The 24,522-nt window shown below is 30.5% G+C and overlaps 1 protein-coding gene across 12 annotated transcripts in view; it reads right to left on the reverse strand.

Moving 5' to 3' along the window:
* LOC127727865 (poly(rC)-binding protein 3-like) overlaps positions 1-24,522 on the reverse strand; it is a 152,378-nt gene that overhangs the window by 9,357 nt on the left and 118,499 nt on the right. For 8 of the 12 annotated variants that reach the window (XM_052234988.1, XM_052234998.1, XM_052234989.1 and 5 more), the window contains 10 exons: positions 21,427-21,450; positions 19,473-19,505; positions 18,800-18,916; positions 16,697-16,843; positions 10,370-10,498; positions 8,305-8,424; positions 4,020-4,092; positions 3,342-3,425; positions 2,592-2,742; positions 922-1,041 (listed from right to left, as the gene is read on the reverse strand). In XM_052234988.1, coding sequence (XP_052090948.1) covers positions 922-1,041; positions 2,592-2,742; positions 3,342-3,425; positions 4,020-4,092; positions 8,305-8,424; positions 10,370-10,498; positions 16,697-16,843; positions 18,800-18,916; positions 19,473-19,505; positions 21,427-21,450 — 998 coding nt within the window. Of the gene's footprint in view, positions 1-86; positions 131-921; positions 1,042-2,591; positions 2,743-3,341; positions 3,426-4,019; positions 4,093-8,304; positions 8,425-10,369; positions 10,499-16,696; positions 16,844-18,799; positions 18,917-19,472; positions 19,506-21,426; positions 21,451-24,522 lie in introns of all 12 variants that reach the window. The other 4 variants (XM_052234999.1, XM_052234996.1, XM_052235000.1 and 1 more) reach the window with 4 other exon arrangements.

Consider the following 24,522-nt stretch of genomic DNA (forward strand, 5'->3'; position numbering starts at 1 on the left):
TCAAGTGTATAAATATTGACCATAAAGCACAAGAACACATGGTATAAAAACGGGGCAATTGATTGTGGAAGATGGATTTCATTTACCGTTATATTGTCACTATCAGTACCAAGGCTGGACATACATTATACTGCAAAGCAAAAACAGTTTTGCCTGAATTTTTTAAAATCAAATAACACCAACCAAGGTGAAAAAAGACCATTAAAAGAATGTCATACTTTCTAATCATCAGAATAGTCTTAAATAATGATATATATCAAAATAATCTATATACCACAAAACTTTCCAAAGATAAATACATTATCTTATCTGGGTTAAACAACAGCAGTTAATTATTTTGTTCTTTTCTTTTCTTTTTTTCAAATTTATCAACAATAACAATTTTCTAATGGCATTTTAAACCAAATTATCTTTGGAAGGGGAATTTAAAAATGTTTGTGATTTTTGGTATAATAATTGAACACTTAAATTAAGTAACTGCTGTTTTACTATAAAGTTAAGCTGATAATTACCCCAAGCCTAAATTACACTCCTCCCTACTGTTATATTTAAAGCAATATAAAACCATGCTTATTAAATTAAAAATTAAACATAGAATTATTCATACTATTTTCATCTTAAATTAAGTGTTATTATCTAAGTCAAAGGTCTAGTAGATTACTGCACTCTCACATGAAGATACTTAATTTATTGCTCAATTATAAAAACAGGCAAGTGAGACACCTCATTTTCTTTAAAAATAGAAAAAACTGCACAAACAATTCTTTATATTGACTTTTATGTACCTGCTGGAAGATTCATCATACTGGTGGTGTTTATAATTAACAAACAATTAAGGCTCCCTGATAACTCATGCCATAGTCAATTCACTCATAAATGAGGTCTCCCACATTGTCTGACAAATATGTTGGTTATACTAACCTTGTGTTTATTAAATACTGTGCCAATCCAATGGTTTCTATCGTACCAGTAATTGTCACCTTACGGTCGGGGGACCCTTCCTCTGCATTGGAAATTTTTATCATAGCACCTGACATTTGTCTGAAATGAAATAGAGGCTGACTGTTGAAATTAACCTTTCTATTATGCCATTAAATGTTTTACTTCTTACGTTAACAACATGACTATATTGAATAAAAAGCTGCACTATGAGCACATGATATGCCCTTCCCCCTTTAAGCTCGTCTTAGACAGGTGATTAATAAAAAGTGTCTTTTTTGGAAATTAATTGAGATAATATTTATAGAATACCGTAGAAAGGCTTGTATAATCCGCAGTTTTATTCTCCAAAATTGGACCTTCCAGACGGGGTGCGGACTATAGAGTACAATAAGCAAGAAATAAGAGAAAAATTTCAATTTCGCGGGCGAGGTGGTTTGTTTACGTTCCGCCATCTTTGTTATTTATATTGTAGAGGGCGCTCTTATCATTTTTCAAACTAATAATTTTAACTCATCCATATTAATAAGTTATTTCTATTCAATATCAAATTAATACTGATAAATATAAAAACTAAACCTTTCATTACAAATTTCTCGTTTCTTTTCAATGCATTGGTTGAAATAAACTGGTATCTGCTTGATTGAAACGATACAAACATAGTGAAAAAGACAACCGTAAACCAGCTTAGAATTTGTAAACTACAAAACGTAATCGGTTATTGTTCGTTCCGTTTTGGTGTTTCATACTGACTAATATGGTTTGTATTAGCTTAAGACCCTTCAAACATTAATGTGATAGATATATTAAAGACTGTTTTACAAAAGGATGGAACTGTTTTACTTTCAAAGTCGTATTATAGTGATATCTGTTATGTACGGATTTCGACTTTCACCGGTTAATTTCTTCTTTTACACGTGCTTTTTAAACTTCCTGTTTAAACATACACAAGTTTCTAAATTGTTTTTTAAGTGAATTAAACTTATTTTAACAATCATGAAGCGTTCTAGAATCATTACAAGCAGTTTCAGCTTCTGTTTGATGATGGAAAACAGGTTTTTCCAAGAAAATACCGCAAACGACCGCACAGGATTTGAAATTACTGGAGTTTCATTAGACCTTTTTTAACAGTTACAAAAAGTTTTTTTACCTAAAATTTCGTGGGGAGAAGGGGGTGTGGACTATGTACCAGTGCAAACTATACAAGCCTTTCTAGAGGAAAATATTCAAGGAGTGACCGAACAACACATTAATTCACGAATGCGCGTAGCGCATGAGTTAATTATCAGTGTTGTTCGGTCACGAGTTGAATATTTTTCGATATTTGAATTCTTTGATTAGTTATTCTTTTTATTACATTGGCAAATGGCTTTTTTTAATGAAATTAATGTAGAAAATGTAAGGAACTATATCTTTTTTCTACGCATTCACAATTTGTTTTGATCCGACGTTATCGACGTCTTGACAACGCCTATTGTTGTATGATGTCAGAGAGTGAAATAACCACGTTTATTTCACATGTGAAATTATCGGTTTTTATTTGACTGGGAAATCAATGTAATTCATTGCTACCAATGTAATAAACCAGTTTCTTTACCATATTGTAATTTGTACTTTTGCCAATAATGAGCATTTTATCTATTTTTAATTACCTGATTTCATTAATTTTCTGACCACCTCTGCCAATAATACACCCTATTAAGTCATTTGGTATGGAGATCTCATGTGTCTGTTGTGTATTCTGTGGAATAGCTGCCGGACTGGCATGTCTGTATGCAACTGGTATACCAGGAGCATGATGCACTGAAAGTTCAAATTTAAACATGAAATAATCGTAATATTTCTGCAAATTATATGGGATACATATATTCTGCTTTGTTATTTTCAGTTTTGTTTTTTGGATACTCTATCTAGAACACCGTATGTTGCAGTGGATACCAGGTCCATTATTTTCTTTCAATCAGCTAGTAATTTACTGTGGATTCATTTATTTTCGTGGGTACCAATTTTCGTTGATTGAAGATATTTTGTATTTTCGTGGGTACCAATTTTCGTTGATTGAGGATATTGTGTACTTTCGTGGACATTTGATTTTGTCAAAGCCTATATATAAGCCAGTAGAATATTTGTTCTTGGCTGGTAACCCACGAATAACCATGAATCCTCAGTACCCCAAACACAATGTGTAGCCTCTCTAAACATCTGTTCTGTTTCTATTTATCAGAAAAACAGATGGTGGTATCACCTTTACAAAATATTTAGTATTTCAATAATCATGTTGTTTGACCAAAGTCTAAGAAATGTTATAGATGTAATTCTTTTTCAGTTTGTGATTGAAATACGATGCATTGTGTTCATTTATTTACTGTTTTTCATCAAAACAAAGAATAGAATCTACTTGCTTCTGTCTGTTATGACATAGTTTGCTTTCTTTTGATTACAGATAAAATCATTAGTTGTTCCCTGGTACCAAGGGACTTGGCATGCTGTAAATATAGGTGTGAAATAGGTCAAGATAGTTGCCAATTGCTCCAAATGCAGATCATTTGAAGAGATTATTTTCAAATTGTAGCAAGTATGTATGGACATTGGATTGTCTTATTATGTTATGAAGTTTGGTACATAAATTTTTTCCCTCTTTTCTCTAAGATGCAAAAACCAAAATCCTAATGTTCTTTGCACATTTCATCATATCATTCATATAAAAATTCAGAATTCTTCAAAAGTCGATAAAATGGTAGTACTGTTTTTTAACATCGCTATGATTTTTAAGTATTTTATGATGTGTTCAGTTCATTTTACCTATAGTTTGATCATCTTTACCTCAGGTTAGTGAAATGAATATAAGGATTGTATCTAGGATTTTGGCCAAAAAAAAAAACCCAGGTCAATCCCTTTGTCTTGTAAAATTAAGATGAAATTGTTTGGACTTAAAAACTATGAATTCCATAAAGTCCACAGAGGAGAATAATATGCTCTCATTGTGTGCATTCTTTGTCCAAATATTTGTAAACTTTTGAGGGGCATGTACCAAAAGGTTCAATCCTAGATTCAACCGTGAATTATTGTAACACACTCACTTGGAAGTAAAGGTTGTGATGTTGGAATTATTGGAATACCCTGCTGTAATGATATCTGATGTAATTTGTTCATCTGAAATATATATATAAATTCAATACAACATATCTGTTAAAGACTAGGCATACTGTTGGTGCCATAGTGACTTCTGTAAAAGGCTTAACATACTGTTGTTGTCATAGTAACATCTGTCAAAACAGAAGTGTGCAAGCTCTGCTATAGATTAAGGAGATCATACTGTCACTGGTTAAGGCAGAGTCTAAGATTGTATATCAGTTGGGTTTTGGTATTGCTATGGAAATCAAATATGGAATCCTTAGATATCATCTTTTCAATAACATAAAATTTCTAATTTGTAAGAAAACTGCAGGTTAACCTTCTTAAAGAGAACAAAAATGTGATCACTTTTCATCATTAACAATATAAAAGACATGCTATTTAAAACAAGGGGTAGAATTTATACATTTTCTCTACCCAGAATTGATAACCTTTTCATAAAATACAGAAAAAAAATTTCCATGGCGTTTGTCAGTTTGTTTTTTGACTAATGAGTTTGAATATACATTCGGTATCTTTTACCTCTCTTAACACAGTGTAAGTATGTGGACATTGTAATCTCCCCAACATATAGCAGGTTGCATACTTCACCTAGTAATAAAGTTCTGGTAATACAATGCAGTACAAATTTTACGGTATACTATTTTTTGTGGTACATATATATGAAAGAATGAAAGTTAGTACAACAACAGAGGACTACATGTCATTATACAAATGTAATATTCGACTACTAATTAATAAATAGTTTATCACCATCAAACTGCACTGTATAAGGTATATGGGAATTCAATCACTGATGAAGACTATACAGTGAAGATTATCTTCTCTTTGTCTTATTTTAATAGTTAACTGTCCTACAATTTAGGTGAAATTTGCATTTTCACCTCATATATTGGGAAAGTTCCTTTGATCTTTTATAATTTGTTTTTGATTTTTATAAATTAAAATAAAAACTCACAATTCGTATTACCACAACATAACAGGTCTTTTAAATGGTGGGCTGCTGTCTCCTTGACATTTATTAAACGGAGATTTGTTTATACTTACCTGAACAACATTAAGACTTAATAAGCACATAATAAAAGGCCATTATCTTCTATGTACTGTATCATTTCTACCTTGTCAAAATTATTAACTTATGATTTCATGTGAACTTGAATACTGACTCTATAATGATAACTCATTTTTCTTATTCCGCTTTGATGATGACAGGCAAATAATATAAGGTACATAAAGTTTGACATTCAAATGCTTCCAAGACTAATATCTTCTGAAGCAAACGATAATCCCTACGATGACAATGATATTTTCTTTGTAGAAATGTCATAAAAGGAAGGAATGCAAATTAATTTTTTTTTTTAATATTATAAAAAAAAAAATCGATCATTATCCATTATATATATATCTCATTTTGAATATATCTGATTGTGTAGGTAGATATTATATTAATATTGTTTTCTTTCCACTAGTGGATCAAAGTTATGAGAAAAAAAAGCATCCTAAAGGCTAATGTTTATTGTCATGAAAAATCCTGATTGTCATGAAAAGGTTAACATTGCTTTAAAGATATTTCAAACTTAAAACAGTGATTTCATGTTTTAAGGACTATAAAACACTAACTATAGTTATATATATGTATGCTTGAAATTTAGATCCTGCATAATGTTTGATTTCATTTTGATTTTGATTTATTTTTAAAGAAGTAATACAAGATTGGCTGGTTGTTGCTGAGAAAAAGTCATTTTTTCTAAAGATATGTTTAATGTGAAGGCTATTTTAAACTTCTAATGTAACCATCTGATAATAGCCAAACTTGGTGTTTTTTTCCGGAAAACTGTAAAATTTTTGTTTCAATGCTTTTATCATGTAAACATGGTAGAAAATTGTCTCATTTGAAATCATACCAGAACTCCTTTCTTTTATATTTAGATTCTTTCCACTCAGGAAATCTCAGATCTGACCAATTGTCAACATCAAACTAACAAAATGTCATGTACTTCTTTCGTCAAATTGTATACAAAACTTGCTAAGGTTCAATTGTCCTCTACAAACGTGAGAAATGTCTAATCCTTCAATATCTAATCCGCTTATAAAATGTGATGTCGACAGTGGCGTTGTGTTGTTATAAAAATAATACCTCTGGATAAAAAAAAGACAGAAAACGTCTGCCTACAGACTGATAGCAAATAGAAATAATGCAGTACAAAACAGGAAAGCCGATGGATTAGTACCGATCGTAAGGGATTTAATTTCACGCACTTTATATTCCATATAAGCAGGATTCATTATATGAACCAAGCAGGATTTACAGGATATTTTGTTCAGAGTAATGAAAAGCTCTCTCTTTGTTATCATCAGTCTTAATAGATAAGGTTAATATCCTTCAAAATCTATGTTAACTGTTTCACTATTATTTTGCTCAGTTCTGTTTCCTTGTATATCAGGTTTTTTTTTTAAATGACAAAAGGCTGCTGGTGGAATATTTCAGCACTCAATATTTTAGTAATGAAAAGATATGCACTTAACAACGTGTTAACAATCATATATGCAGTAAGGGAGCTTAGTGTGACCATTTGATTTTATGGGGGGGGGGGGCTAGGATGAAAAATTTTGTCCTGTATATTTTTTTTGGTTTTAATCTCTGTCCTGCCTTTTTCTTTTCACTCTATTTGGTCCTGCCTTTCTTTTTAATTAGTTTATCCTGACTTTTTTTAAAATAAATTGTCATCCTGCCTTTTTTACTCAAAACTCCTGTCCTGCTTTTTTTCAAATTTCATCCTAGCAAAAAAATTATGAAAGAAACTTCTTTTACTCTTGCTTTTTTTCTTCTACAATAAGATTAATGGACAAGACATTATATGCCCAACATCTTTATACAAAACTTCATACAGAATACTTGTATGGCTGCAGTCCTATTTTTTGGTATAGTGCTTCAGTATCTCTGCCAACTCAAATAGACCTCTTCATGACAACTCCTTATACATTTGGAATTCAAATCAGTACATCTTTTGCATAAAATTCTTAATCTTAATATCTATGTGAATCATGTTGTTGTTGTCATGGTGTTTCCATAGTACATTTTCACATCATAATTATAAAACTATTATTAAGGAAAAATTATCTTCATGTAATTAGTTTCATGAAATGTAGATTATTTTTGCATCAATGAAGATTTTTTTTGTGTACATGAGATGATTACCTTTACAACAACTATCCAGATTACATAATTGTATTGCATTTACAGAGCAAACACCTTGTATGGCACCTCAAAGGTAGATGGATTTATCATTTTGTAAAATGAATAGTCAAAATGCATCCCCCCTTTAACCCATTGAAAAACATGATTTCCTACTGCATGTCCACGTTACACAATTGATTTACAATTTTAATTGAGCAGTTGTCAACTGGGTAACCATCAACAGATCAAACTGTAGTATAATCATGTTATAAGTCAATTATTTCACTATTTTTCACAAATCAACCGTCTTTTTGGAAAAACTGTATAATAATTGTTTGATGTTATAATGCAGTTATTATATACAACACATAGCTACAGGCTACAAAACAGCTCTCTATATATAGGGGTATGTTTGACTTGAAGCATTAGTTCACAACACCTTGCCATTATTGTCACAAGGGCAAGATAAAGCTAAGGTTTTTAAAAAAGACAATTGTATTATAACATACATGTAAGATATTTTTCTCAAGCATCATTTTTCTTTTGTGAAAACACAATGAAGACATTTTTAGATGACCTTTTTCCTGAATTGTTTTTTTAAACTTTTCACAGAATATTTATCTTAAACAGACCATTATGTTTTTTTAGAATTTTTGGTGTCTGTTTTTCAATTAAAAAAAGTTTTAACTTCAAAAATACTAAAAATCTTCAAACAGTCTTGAGAAAAATATATCAATCTATATCATGTATATCAGTTAAAAGTACTGAAGTCTTAAATTATATATGTTTCAATTTCATACAATAGACCAAACCACACAGTCTTAAAATGACCAAGATTTTGAAAAAAGTTTGTATAATTTTTAATGAAAATGAAATAAATTTGGCAATGGAATTCATTTTCAAAAAAAAATAAGCACAAAATGAAACAAACAAAATTTTCAATATGTATGATTTTCATAATTTTTTTTCGTTATAATAAATAAAATTTTGAAAAACCAGACATATATGATTCAAGATTCAGTTAGGTTACTATAGCGATAAATTGTACTTACCTCTGGTATTGTCATCGGTATCTGCCCACCCGGAACTGTATATGCCTGACCCCCAGTGAAGATTACTGGAGGGACAACGGGTTTTGGACGGTATTGGATTGTTGCTCCCTTGGGAGGGGACTGCAGAGGAAAGAGGAAAGGAACCAAAGGTTAAAGGTAACATCGACAGGAAGTAGTTATAGCTACAAGTTTCGGTACTAAATTAAGTCAAGGAATTAAGCAATAACCATGGAAACATTGAGGGAGACAGGCATTTATTAATCCCGAGTTTGACTGCTGGAAAAATTTACAGAGAAAATGTGTTTATCTGAGATTATACTGAATATTAAACACGTTAAATAATCCTGCACCATTTTTCTCAAACTTGTGCTTTAATATGATCTTTATCAATATATAAATAGATTGAAAAATGATTCCGTTCGACAGTTATTTTTTCCTTCTAATAACTAAAAAAAAAAAAAAAAAAAATTTGACAATGAAATTTGTTTTCCAAAAAATTAAAGATCAAATAAAAAAATTCAAATTTTCAGTATGTATGAATTTCATAATTAAAAGAATGTCATTTAAAGTTTTCAGCACAAGTTGCTAGTGAAAATGGGCATTTTTTGTTAATTCATGCCACTAATTGCAGCGTTATATACTTTATCAATTATTAACATGCCTAACTATATAAGAATGCCTGTTTTTCCTAAAAAATATATTGGATGTAATAAATGGAATATAATGAATAAGCCTGTAGTTAAACATTAAGTTATTCTTGCCAGATAAATAAAATCATTATTCTTTTTTTTATTTTACTGAAACCTTCATTGGTAAAACTTTGAATCAAAGCTGAGATTTTAAATGATCATTTCATTTCTTGATGGAAATGTATAGTTTTAAGCTAAGCAATAAGCAAATAGTTAAAATTCACTTTTTGATAATGAGAAGTGTTAAAATTTGGGTCATTAACTGTTAAAATTAATACATTTTGTACTTGAAGAAAGGCGTCCTTAAATATGAACACATAAAACAAATAAATCCTAGTCAAAGAAACAATCCCTAAACTGACATTTCAATATTTCAAAATATTTGTTTATAAATTTAATTAAGAAAAATATTCTTCTTTTGATAAAAATAAATAGTGTGCAGGGCCAATTTTAAAAAAGAGGATACAATTTCAATCCTTGAATCTTGAAAATACAAAAAAATTGCTATTTTATTTAGAAAGAAATATACACATTATGAACTTCCGACTACTTCTATATTTTTTCCGTTAGAACTTGGATCAATAAAAGCCTTTTTGCAGAATGTCAATACTCTACGTTTTCTTTTTAATCCTAAAATCTTTAATTTATATAAAGAATCAAGCTTACTAGAAATTACAGTGATTTTATATCTTTTGCTTCATTTTGTTTAGCTGCAAGGCTTGAAGGTATTTGTTGCAAGTACGGCTCAGATGTTAACTGCTTTATCATGATTATAGAAAGATTAGAAACAACTTTTTATTTTTTCGGTTAATTTAACACAAATTTTTTCTTCTAATTAGCAAACTATCATTATGTTCGAATGACTTAGCAATTCTCATTATTTTAGTATACCGAATAAGACAATAAGGAGAAATTTACATGGTTTGTCTCTTATCCTGACTGACCAATCATTTACATACTTTCTTCAAAACGTGACAGTTTTTTCCATACTTATATATAATATTTGCACAGCTAACTTTTCCTTAGTAATAATCAGGAACAATTTGAATTAAGATTTAATACTACAGGGTTCAAAAATGTGTCTATAACCTTTAAATATTAGATAATGATCTAAAATAATTCAATTCTGAAAAAAAAAACCACTGTAAATATACAGTTTGCCTGAACAATAATTCTTCAAAACTTTATCAAAGCTTTCCATTGAATATTGAAAAGTGAAATTAAAACATTTAAGTCTGTGACATTAACTTAAAGAAACAATTGTGAACTCCTGCCCTTCGAAATTCAGAAACTCTTTTAGAAGATATTGAAATTGTTTATAAATGTTTGTTGAATACACAGTAAGCGTCTACATGACACAACATAAACACACGTACCTCTAACATGATGTTACAGATATTCTGTATACAGGCTGTAATGGCGTCTGCTGTGCCCGACACAGTCACTGCTCGCTCTGTGGAATTCGGCAACATTTCCGATGCTACCTGTATCTGTGCGCCCGTTGTCTGTAAAGGGAAATTGAATTTGATGAATTGATTGTTGCTTGCTTAAAAAGAAGATTAAGTATGTTTTTTTTTCAAGATTAAGTATGTTTTTTTTTTCCAAGATTAAGTATGTTTCTTTTTATCAAGATTAAGTATGTTTTTTTTCAGATTAAGTATGTTTTTTTTCAGGATTAAGTATGTTTTTTTTCAAGATTAAGTATGTTTTTTTCAAGATTAGATATGTTTTTTTTTCCAAGATTAAGTATGTTTTTTTTCAAGATTAAGTATGTTTTTTTTCAAGATTAAGTATGTTTTTTTTTCATGTTTGTTTTTATAGTACAGACTTTCATGAAGAGTATTGTTCTATATGAAAAATTGTTGAAATCCACTAAACATAGGGCTTTTATGTTAAGGTTCAAGGTTGGGAGTCCTAAAAGGCAACAGGATCTACTTTGTAAGGACAATATCATATAACAGCTCAGTAACACTTGAGAGAAAATTTTCTGTCGCATACTTCTTCATGTATCGTGTAGTCATCTGTTCTCGATAGTAATCAGTTATCGATAACAATGCGCATGGTTAAAATAGATGTATTTCGCAAATCGCACATGTTTTCTATTTGTCGGGATTTCAAGGACAGAACAAAAATTCACTTCAAGCAAGCAATTATTTCACCATTTCAAATTTTCAGACATGGTACAACAGTAGAAATAATATTTTCCGATTTTAACCAACTTTTCCTTATTCCCAAAACTACCCCAACTTCATCCCCTTGGTTCATAAATAGCACGTTTTTAAATGTAAACAAAACTTAGCTCGAAAAGAAGGTCAAGTCCACATACGTAATACACAACTGTTAGATGTGGTGTGACGTCGCTAAGGAAAAAAATCTATGGAACGCAGTTTGGGCAATATCTTATGAACTTTTAAATCTAATTCAATTCAATTATCGAAAAAGTAATGCCCTTAAATATTGTTACTGTGACAGTAAAATATTAATAACAGCTGTGACAACTTCTTATAACATATGAGAATTAGTTCAATAATTCAAAACTATATAAAATATATTAAGATTAATATTCAATGCAAATTTTTTCCCTTTAGTGATAATTCCTAGGATATCTGTTAAAGATGCCTAAATTGATCGATAAGGCAAAATTCATAAAAAATTATTTGTTTCTAGAGACAAATGATACTTAATTGATATTTTTCTTCAATTTGCGTAATTTTAAATCCTCTATTAATATTAAACATGCATACCATACTATACTTTTCACAACTATCGAGAGCTGATGACGTATTGCACACAATGTCAAAATTGAGCACAACAACAGATGTTTTGATTTTTCTTGATTTATGCAGGAGAAAATCGTGAGGATAAGGGGAAATAAATACAAGTATCTACTAAATTAACACAATCAACTTTGACCACATTTATTTGAAGAACTGGCTCTACGGGGAAAAGTTTGTTACACTATCGAGAACCAATAACACTAGGATATAGATATAAAATAATAGCATACTTCTACATGTATAGCTATAAAATAAAAGCATACTTCTACATGTATAGCTAGAAAATAATAGCATACTTCTACATGTATAACTATAAAATAAAACTATTTTCTTCATATTTTAGTCAAAACCTATCTAAATTAAAAAAATATCTAAACAAATCAAAATGGCTTGTAATCATCCTGAATCAAGTCCAAAAAGATCAGCTCTAATATTTCGGCCACTTTTGTTTAACAGTTGTACGATTATACACAACCTATCATTCAAAGAGCCTGACATCCAATGACCACACTCAAAGACAGACATGCTTATACCATAAGACATCATTCAACCCAAAGGAATCCACAAAACTGCACGTTTTAATACTTGTTATAAAAAGTGTTACTACCAACTTAACCCTACAGAACAAAGTGAAAGGAAGATATTTTTACCTCTTAAGAAACAGCTTATACAAAGGAAACAGAAAGTAAAAGCAGCTTAATCACAACACTTTCGGAATCATAAAGACCTTTATGAGTATAACATCCTTAACATAAACTCAAGTCAAATATGTTTGCATTATTGTAAATTCCATTGACATACTTTTATTTGTTTTGACCCTGTTTATTTTTTCAGCGCCCAAAGTGAATACAGACCCTAATTATTAAGTGTACACAACAAGTTATAATAATTACTACAATGTGCTAACAAAAACATGACAAGATGATAGGCATATTGCATTCATTAATAGGTTTATATTTGAGGGAGTCCATCAAAATATTAGCCGTCCTATAAATACACATTGGCAATGTTCTCTGCCAAATGTATGACAGATCCATAAGCAAGGAATCTAACACCCTCACATCTGATCATTAAATAATTTTGTAAATTAACAACACATGTCTCCACTTAGGCAATGCCTGATGCTCACAAGCAAAATGACATAATTTAAGTCATTAAATCACTAAGCAAGCCATCAGAGGTTACACTTTTTCTAAAAGTATCATTTTTGCTGACGAGATTGCATAAAGATATTCCTAATGGTTGGAAATTCTCTATTTTTGTTTATGTAAAACTTAAAGTATCAGTATAAAAAAAAAGTAAAATAACAAAAATACTGAACTCCAAGGAAAATTCAAATCGGAAAGTCCCTTATCAAATGGCAAAATCAAAAGCTCAAACACATCAAACGAATAGAAAACAATTGCCATATAAAAAAGAATATGTGGTATGATTGTCAATTACTGTCAACCACAGACCAAAGGACATAGGTCCTTATAGCAGTTTTTTAGCTTTTCATTTATCACCTTCCAACAACAGTCAAGATGAGGCACAGCAATAAAAAGACCAGTCCTTAATATTTGATCTGTGATTTGACAGCTATTTCACGTTCACCCATCCTTTAGCCCTTCTAAAATAAACCATATACCAAGAAGTTTTTTTAAATCTTTTACAACTTAGGAGGAAACCGAACACTGCATTTAAGAATTACAAAATACAAAAAAAAATATTTTTGTTCTGCCTTAAAGACCATTAAAACAAAATTGACAGTTGTAATTATACTATAATTTCTTATTCCAAAACATCCAAATAAGTTATATGCTTTATTCCTTGAAATCCATTTCTTCAACTTATTTAAATACCCACTACTAACGGATAATTGCCTTTATCGGTTTTTGTAATACTTTACTACTATATGTAATAAAAAAATGCACATTAATGTAACAAGTGATTAGTAGACTATAACTCTAACAGGTAAAACTGCAGCATATAGATGTAATTAGAACATACATTTGATAAGACCTATCAGCCAAAATTACAATAATTCATGACAATGAGGCTTCCCAGACTTATAATTACTTATCCTAATACATTATGAAACCATTGTCTATTAAGAATCCCTACAATTCACAGAGAATGATAATTTCACAATGAATTATATGTTCTAGTCTGCTCATTTTTGGATAAAATTCTTTGACATGGAAAATTGCTGCCTTTGCTTGGTTCAATTCCAAGTAAACCAACTACCAACAAACACCAGTCCTACAAACATGTCATAAAACAGATACTATACACCAAAGTATCAGTCCAAGTAAACCAACTTCCAACCAACATCAGTGCTTCAAACATGTCATAAAACAGATACTATACACCAAAGTATCAGTCCAAGTAAACCAACTACCAACCAACACCAGTGCTTCAAACATGTCATAAAACAGATACTATACACCAAAGTATCAGTCCAAGTAAACCAACTACCAACCAACACCAGTGCTTCAAACATGTCATAAAACAGATACTATACACCAAACCAAAGTATCAGTCCAAGTAAACCAACTACCAACCAACACCAGTGCTTCAAACATGTCATAAAACAGATACTATACACCAAAGTATCAGTCCAAGTAAACCAACTACCAACCAACACCAGTGCTTCAAACATGTCATTAACAATAAAAAAAATAACCATGTCATAGATGTATTTTAAGAAATTTTGCAGTATTCCATCAAAATAGAGAATTATATTGATTGATTGTTGGGTGTTTAACTCACTTTCAGCACTGTTGGTTTATCATGGAGAGTTAGAAGAGCACTCATTACACTCTCTGTATAAGTGTGTATAGTATCTGCCATGGTATGGTAATCTTAACAAGTCACTTTGTTATGTTCCATTCATAAGACTGATCACAAAGATATGATTCAGCTATCTTCTAAATCATCTAGACAACACCCCCAATATTTGTAATGATAAGCCTTATCTGTCTCGTAGTCTCCAATAGAGGTGCTAATTTGTCTTACTGTTACTTTCATGTTGTGTAGTATACATTTACATCTGTTAGGAAAGATTTGTAATTAAATAAGCCCAAAACTAAGTGTCAAAAATATTGTGAAGAGGAAATTCAAAATGGGTATGCCCTCTCCTCCCTCTAGGGACAAGTGCCTTGATATTAGGGTGCCATGGTGTCATTTGATGGTAGAAAATTGGAGTTTAATTACTACAATCAAAATAATTCAAATTTACATTTAATATATTTATACATGCATAACATATACATTTCAAATTTGACACAAATAAGCAATAGTGAAGTTAAAACTTCTGAGAACTTTTCAAATAAATTTCTTTAAAATCCTACATGATGACAGAACACAAAACATAGTTGTCAATTCCCTGAAAGCTTTAGAAACAGCATATCACAAATTTACAAAAATCAATCAAATTCTCCCAACCATAGCTAAATGTCCTTGAAAATTATAGACACTGCACAACACATATCTACAATCAACCAAGTTCTCCCAACCATACTCATACTGGAAGTCATTATTTAGAGTTTTATGGTTGCTCCTATACATTGTTTCCATCTCAGGTAATTCTTGGATGGACCCAAGTGACCATCTTTAATGGAAAAAATTAGTGGAGAATGTCCTGATGTCACATCAGATCACATCAGATCTATCTATGCCAACACAGCACATGGTTTGTGTTATAGAATTTAATGGTGGTGCCAAAAATAATAATCAGGTAATGACAAAGACCTTCATATGTGATAATTAAGTTAGTCTGTCATTATTTGTCCAGGAGAACATAAACCTTTCTTACATAGAAATAATAGCAATATAATCATACTTATATTGCTAACACTCAGTGCATGAAGACTCTTTTTCTCTATTTTCACATTTTCTCTAGCCCAATTAAGATTTTTCTACCAAAATTATGATTTTGATACCTTGATAACATTACAAATTTAACATAAGACACACAAGATCAATCCTTTGTAAAAGGGGGGAGGGGCATTTTTTTAGGGATTAAATATTTCTCCCACTTCACCTGTTCTTCAAATAATAAACAGGAACAGGACATTTTTTTTTAAACTCATCATCATTCCTTTTCTTATGGCCTTGAACAATGAGCAAACCCATGCCGTGCAAACAATTAAAATGAGATAACCAACAGTTTGATTTTTTACAAAACCAGAAACAAAGGACATCAACCAAAAACAAACTAATAAGACTTTCACTTTTTGAACATAGATGATTTTACATTTCAGATCAGTTCTTGAAAAAGGGTGGGGCTCTTAAACTCTTGAAAAAGGTTTTGATTTGGATTATTTACCAATGAGCCTTGTGTCTACTGGATTAAAAATTATACAAAATCCTTAGGTCTTAAGTCGATAAACTGCTCTTTTGACCTCCCTGCTCTTAGTGTTCTGGATTTAATTATGAGAGGTCATAATTAATAAAGTGATGTACCAATAATAATAGAAAGAAATAAAATCACATAATGAACCATGATGGAAAAAATGTCATAATATTGCCATTATATTAATTCATTCTCCTCCAATCCAATGCTACAACTTAACCCTATGAATAATTAGATTATGTTTTCATTGTGTGGTAAATTAATTTGTTATTGTCTAATAAATCCTTAAGTCCAGCAGTGTCAACCATAAAACAAAAGAATTCAATAAAATATTCCAGAAAAAATCAAAGCACTTAAACTACTAATAGCTTAAATCTTGTCCAAAGAAATACTTGCTATTCATTGGTTAATAAATGTTAATACTACAAATGTGCAAACCAACTCTTTTCCTCTCCCTTTTTATCCTAACCTGCATCTGCACCAGATGATTTATTTTTTTGTGTAGTTTAATCCTGTTTAAAAAACAAAAAACAAAGTCACAACATAAATTAAATAATTCACAATAAAAATGTTGAAGACAGGAGTCTTACCTCCCTAATTTCCTTAATTTTGGAGCCACCTTTGCCAATCAGTGATCCACACTGACTAGCGGGCACAACCAATCGTAATGTGACGGGGGGTTTAGGCACTGTTGGTGTATTCTGTAAGTCCTGTAAAACAAAGGCATTCTGTAAATCCTGGAAAATACAAAAGGGACACACAATAAATCACATGCTTCAAAAACACAAATCATGCACGAAACTAAAATCTAAAATACAAACAATACAATATAGTACTCATTTTATGTCACTCAAATAACATACAATGTCAACATTCATTTTATGTCACTCAAATAACATACAATGTCAACATTCATTTTATGTCACTCAAATAACATACAATGTCAACATTCATTTTTATGTCACTCAAATAACATACAATGTCAACATTCATTTCATATGATGACCAATTCAACTGAATAATGTAGTGTTTGTCAATACAATATTGAAACTTATTTAATGGTAAATCGTGATCTAATATATGTCTTTTTTTACTCATGCACTATATTGTACACAATATCTAAAGAGGTCAATATTGTAACTTGTGATACCATGTAAACTCTTTCAATTTTTTATTTAAAAAAAAAAAAAAAAGCAAGCATTTAAAAACCTTTTTTCATAAGGGAGCAGTCATTTACAATTGTTTAAACCTTTGAGATGATTTGACCTCTATTGAAGATAAGCAGAGACTACACTATTGTATGGATACATATGTTTTCCAATGAAACAAGCCTGTAAAACATCTTGAAGAAAGTTTTTAATTTAACAATTGATAAAACAAAATCTTTGTCGTTTATTTTAACCATACAAGATAAAATGCTTGAATATTACACATTTTTTTCTTCTTCCAAATATGGTATAATGGTATCACAAAGGAACTCATGACCACTTTAAAAGATTAAAACATACAATGTACCATAATGGTAAAGGTATGGAAATAATAAGATAGTGTATGTGTGTAAGTAATGGATTGTGGTCCTAATAACCAGAATAATGATCTATATGCATGTATTGAATAGATGGATAGTGGAAGCTGTATGGCAAATATGGAATTCAAAGATGACCAATTACTAACAAACACATTAATTAACAGTATTGTAAAATTGCAATTTAAATATTTCTTACATATGTAATTATTTTAACTGTTCATTTTTCTGACATATATTAGACAAAAATTAAGTAAAGTTAAAAAAATGTTGAAACATTACTTATTCATTCTTTAGCATTCAAGAACTATACAATAAAATATTTATCAAAATTAAAATATGAACTCTAACAAAAATAACTCATCCTAAATGCATGTATTGGACTACAAACAAAATGGTGGAAGGAGGTTAAAAAGCATGCACTGACCATTCAAACCCCATTTTTCATTTTTTTACAGACATAAAATTCATTTTAAACATGTATTCTCTTTTCTCTTAAATTGCTGTGTCCTTTTTGTTGTATCTAAATGTTTGTTAAATGTTGTTAGATATGAAAATGGTTCTGCCACTTAATGTGCAGGCAATTACACACACCAACCAAAATGACTGCTTTTAAAAAAGAAATTCCTCTTGATATTCATTTCATAACCAACTATTTGTGTATCACGTTAGAGCTTTTGTTACCATCATCAGATTTAAACAATATGAGTTTTTCTCATTGTTGAAGGCCATAACCAGGTGACAAGATTAAAAACGAAACAAATTTTATAAATTATAATTATGTGTTGTCAACAGCAGGTTAACGTGAAGTAAGTGTTATACAACTTATTTCCAATTAACTCTTACGAGGCACATAATAAAACTTCACAGAATTGTACTATACTGTCCAACCATATCTTAGCATAACCTTTTTCTTGTCTTTTTTTCATACCTTTTTAAGTTTTAAAATTTGTGGGAGTATGCAAGCAGAAAGGTTCAAATTGAGGAGTTGGACTTTAGGAAAAATGTACAAAGGAAGAAAGATGTACCAAAACTCCAATCCCCTTTACCTCATTTTTTGCAATCATTCCTCAGCCTCGTGTAAGTAAAATCTTGGTCTTAAACATGTTTTTTCTTTAAGTTACAGGATACAACAATATGGGAGACAACTCACAAAAGAGAACCTCACCTCTTCAAACTTTTTACAAATAAATGTGAATGCTTTATTTATACAATCTGTAGTTCCTGTTACTGTGACAATACGTTCTGGACAAGATCCATCCGATATGTTTATTTTAGCACCACTCTACAAAGAAAAGGGTAATAATTAACGATAAATTACTTGAAAAAATACTTAATATTCCATTTCCTTTTTTCTATCTCAATGTAAACTGAAAAATCTCTAAAAGTAGTTTTCCCTTAACAATATAACACGATTAAGTTATTTTCTACTTATTCTATATTGCTAATTATATTTTTTTATTCATCCTGTTCATTATGTTATAATGATGTGAAATAGGTAAACTCTCTGAAATCACATAATCAAAAGTGACTATTATTGCTGTTTTAATTCTTATTACCAATCATTTTGCCCATTTTGTTTCGATATATCGTACTTTAATGTCACATTATCACTCTTAGTTTTCATTATTGACGTTTTTTACCCACCTGCTTTTAATGTCAAACATTTAACAAATTCTTAAATTGGAGAAAAAATGCATTTTCTGTTCTTTGTTCTTAGCTTTTAGAAAACTGTAAATTTACTAAATGATGATATAATGGCCAGACATTTTTTTTACAAAATTTAATTGTTCTCAAATTAAGAAGATAAACATATTTTACTAGTTAAACAATTTACTTACATCTTCCCTGAATTTCTTTATATTATCTCCTTTCTGAAAAAGAAAATTTGGCATTTTATAAACTGACTATGTCCCAGTACAGCTGTGTCGACTAGATAGTTTTTTTTGTTGTTGTAAAAATGCCTGAACTATGTACACTGACTATGTCCGTGTGCAGCTATCATATGTTCTGTCTAGATAGTATAAAAGTAAGAATATATGCCATGATTGATGAAGAGACAACTCTCCACCAGAGACCAAATGACCAATAAGCTAGCAACTATAGGTCACTGTACCATACATTTTGTTGTTGAAAAAATCTTCAAACTTAATCCATATGATATGCAACTGGACAGTTCAATCTTAGTTCTATTGAGAGTGTTTTAATTTGTTCAATAATCAGATTTTAATTTAAATGAAGAATCTAAAATACCTGAAAATCAAGACTTAACTGTGGACTCAAATGGTAAAATTTTCATCTGAATGACCAGAAATGAGGTAACTTTGTAGTGGACTTGGTGGCATTGAGTCAATCCTACAGGGTATTGTTAAGAATAAAGATATGCAAAGACAACCTGACCATACAACATTTTTTAATGTTTTATTTTGAACATTTTATTAGTATTGCATTAGAATTAGATTAATAGTACTATTTTGAAAGTTGCCACCATCAACTTGGGATTTGATGGTTGCAATTCTTCAAACACAGTTCTGTTAATCTTTAACTCTACTGTTTCATGATTCGTTTTTTAAGGGGGTACAAAATACAACAGCAATTCCTTTAAAGTGATCTGAACAAAATCTCTTCCAAACTTAAATCGGTACAAAGAGTCAATTTATGTAAGAACCAAACCATCCAATACTCCCAAACATATAATATTTATATAATAAGGTGTTAAATCAGGTACTTTACAAGTTGACTACCACCTTTTGTACTTCACTTAGAAATAGATTATTAATTTAAGTATAAGCTACTGACAATTAAATGTAATCAGCTCTGAAACCCGATTCCTTTATTCAAGCATACATTTTCTGTAACAGACACTTCAAACGACTCCATTAAAACCAAATCACTGACAAAACAGCAGGGTCCCTTACAATCCAGGTAAATTAATTGGAAACAAAATGTCAATTTCATATTGATTGAAAATATACACCTGAAAAGTCAATGACAAGAGGCTAAGCACCACTTATCATAGACAAGTGTTTGTCCAGGTTGTGATTCCTTAATTAATGATCCATTCAGCTTAAAGGACATTGATTTCTGGGAATCTAGCAGGTGGTTTCTATAATTCAATCTGCAGGCTAGCTATTTACGTCAAATGAAATATATATCTTAGAATATCATTGCTAATTCAACAAGTATATTCCAGTTCTAGTAAAGCATTGTCTGGTGCAAAAAGTAATTTGATTCTGGTTTAATATAATTCATTTAGGATAGAAAGATGTGACGAAATGTGTCAAAATTAATGTGACATCTATCATCACGTTTACATCAATGTATGAAGGGACTGTAAGAGCACTGACGCAACATAAAAAGCAAAAATCCATATAACAATAAGATAACCAAGAAAACCAATAATTGACCAATGACTCTTTTCACAAAAATCTTACAATTAAAATTAATTGAATGTAATTAAATGAATAGTTCATAACTTGCTATATAAAAATAAGATATGGAACGATTGCCAATGAGAGAATTAACTTTCCAATGGAGACCAAATGACATAGAAGTTAGCATCTATAGGTCACTGTACAGCCATCAACAATGAGCAAAACTTTTTTAGCAGCAGAATACATATATAAAAATTTTAAAGTTATCAATGCATTTTTTCTTGAATACTATTTTTTTCTTCCAGTATTTTATGGTATAATTGTCTTATCGTACATATACCCTAATTCTTTCAAAAATTTTAATATGTGACCATATAGTGAATATCTTTTGCTTCTCTAGTACATGCATTATTATAAATACCTTTCCTATGATACTGCCGACTTCCTGAAAATAAAAATAAAATATTATTAGTACAAATCAATTTGTCACCGCAAGATTAGTTCAAAATTAAATCATAATTCTTCATATTTTAAGCAAAAGCTTCTTAATGAATGAATACAAATGAAAAGATAGTGTTACAAAGATCGTTAAAAAAATCTTAAGACCAGCAGTATTAGTCAAAACTGCTTAAGCCAGCATTATCTCAGGACATGTATGCAACATCAGTGAATACAACAGAAAATATAACGAAACATCATAAGAAAGATAAGAAAACAGCAATCCAATTGATAGTTCCTGTGAGATGCACACCAGGTACAATTAATTAATCAAAATCACATCATGTTCATTTCAGCTCACACAACACTGCTTTATTGATTTGTCAATAAGTTGTTTTTATAATATATAAACACATATGTTGCCCCCACAATAACAATATTGAGGATTAAGCCTTTCTCTTTCAACTATCTTTGAATTTATTAAGATATAAATCCCAGTAATCAATAACATTATATTCATAGGTAAAATTCTCTTCAAAATTGTGAAAGAATTGTTCTCTCTCACAGGAGTATATTTACATACAGCAGACCAGGGCTTCCAAAACGGTCATATATTCCGGACTTGACCGAAACTTTCATAAAAAGACCGGCTGCTCTCAGCCTCAAACGGTCAAATAGAATTGGTGTGCCACATTTTGTTATTCAAGGCATTTTCATGAAACGGTCATTTTAATTTTTACCAACTATCGATCGATAAAAATGTCCGTTTGGGGCTTTGGGCATGTCCGTTTGGGCATTTTAGTTTATAATTGTGGCAATCTATTTCACAAAGATATTTCGGTCATAATTGGGTTTAATAAAACAGAAGCAGCATATTTCAGATACTTTGAAGTGTCTCAGTTAGTCTAATCCTCTGGGTACATAAATGTACGGCTTGGTCTTTAGCTTGTGTACATCAATAAAAAGTAGAAAAAACACGTTTTCTTTTATTTAAATAACAACAAGCTGTCAAACAATTATCCCTTCAATAAGTTATATTGAAGCCATAAATCATTCACTGATTACAGGTTTGTTACCTTTGATGAGGTGTCCTTAGCTTGTCTTTATCAATAGAATTAATGATGCATAACAATGTACATAAAGGTAATAAGGTAAACGAGGTCAAACATGTAAGCGTGTATGGAACAACATCCTATTTAATTACGCTTTATAGATATTATTTTAAATGAGCATTCAGTTTAAAAAAGTATCCTGATATTTAAAAGTTATTCTTCAAATAAGGATATTTATAAATGAATAAGTATGATATATATTATTTTATTTAACACTGTACATCGTGTTAAATACTGGGGTACTCTCAAGGGGAAAATTTACTAAAATATATAGGAAAAACACAGAGAATAGCTTCGCTTGGGTATACCAAGCTGAGTTGTCCAATAAATAAGGGGGCGTTCTCTATTCTTGTTTTCATATTAAAAACTGTTTTTATAATTAAAATCATAAAGAATAATATCCAATCATGACAATCTCCGACTGTTATAAAGACTTTGTCTCAAATTGAACTTTACAAATCTGCCATCATGGGCAAACGTAAACGTGACGATTCCGATCAAAATTCGAAATCTGCTAAAAATGCTAGAAGCTTTATTCATAAATGGTTACAACTGTTTTTATGGTTAAGATTTGACAGTATGCTAAATGCCATGTTTTGTGACATTTGTCAAAAACATAAACTTAAAAATAACTTTGTAAAGCCTGGTTCGACAAATTTTCGAAAGTCAGCCGTTGTAGAGCATGCTAATAGCAATGACCACATTCAAGCTCTTAAATTAGAAACAGCTTCCAAAAGTAATCCAATTGTATCAGTATTTGAGAAAGTTCATGAAAAGACTGACAACGCAATGTGCACCTTGTTCCGTAATGCTTACTTTATTGCTAAAGAAAACTTACCAATGGACAATTTCAGTCAATAAATGATTTAACTAAGTTAAATGGTGCCGTGATCACTTCTAAATTATATCAAGAGAACAATGACTGCTCCGAATTTATTCAGACAATTTCCAATGTTATAGAGAAAGAGGTGATGTCCGACGTAAAGTTAAGTCCCGCCGTGGGAATTATGATCGACGAGTCAACTGATCTGGCTATGCAAAAACATTTAATTTTGTACTTATCATACCTCAAAGCTGGTGAACTGAAAATTAGTTTTACAAAACTTTTGAACTTGTCTTCTGGTACCGCCGTGTCAATTACTGCACATATAATTGCCTATTTAAAGTCATTTGGTGTAGACTTGTCTAAAATATTCGGCATGGGGTCTGACGGTGCGTCGGTTATGATAGGAAAGCATGGAGGTTGGGAAATTGTACAAAGAAAAATGTTATCACTGTTCAGTAGATTTTACACGGTTTAAAACAATATCCTTCATTGGGCCTCCTCAATGTTATCTATAAATACCGCATCAGTTGTAAAAGTCACGTGGTCAGGTAATCAATACACAAAAAGAAAAGTATCACGTGTATTGATGATCAAGTTGTACTGCAATTAAAGCCAACATCAACAGTTTCAAATAAGATGGCCTTAATTTACAAAGTGTTAAGTACTCACAGAGAGAAGATAGATTATATAAACAGAAACAAAAACATGAGAACAGTCAGGTACTGAAGCTGATTGATGCAATGATGGTTACTGTATTACGATACACAGAAAAATGACACAATACCGAGGATAATATTTTATTTATTTTTAGAATGAAGAAAACAAAACAGTTATAAATAATTTTATTGCATATAACACTACTAATTATTTAGACACATATATCAATTTATGCATCCTCTCAGTTACATTTAAGTATCCAGCTGATCATTGACCGTCAAAAATATTTCTTTGAAAAATGTCCGGCTGTCGTCAGGAAATTTTGGAAGCCCTGCAGCAGACATCTTATAAAGATATATTTTTTCTATTTATTATTCTTTTGTTGTTCAACCCCTGAATAATCAGTTGATATATATATATAGTGCAGATTTCAAAATGTATTACGATAAAAAACAAGACAGCAATAAACTCTTCTCAGCCACAA

This window comes from Mytilus californianus, unplaced genomic scaffold (genome assembly GCF_021869535.1).
Source record: "Mytilus californianus isolate M0D057914Y unplaced genomic scaffold, xbMytCali1.0.p SCAF_2, whole genome shotgun sequence".
Taxonomy (NCBI): Eukaryota; Metazoa; Mollusca; class Bivalvia; order Mytilida; family Mytilidae; genus Mytilus; species Mytilus californianus.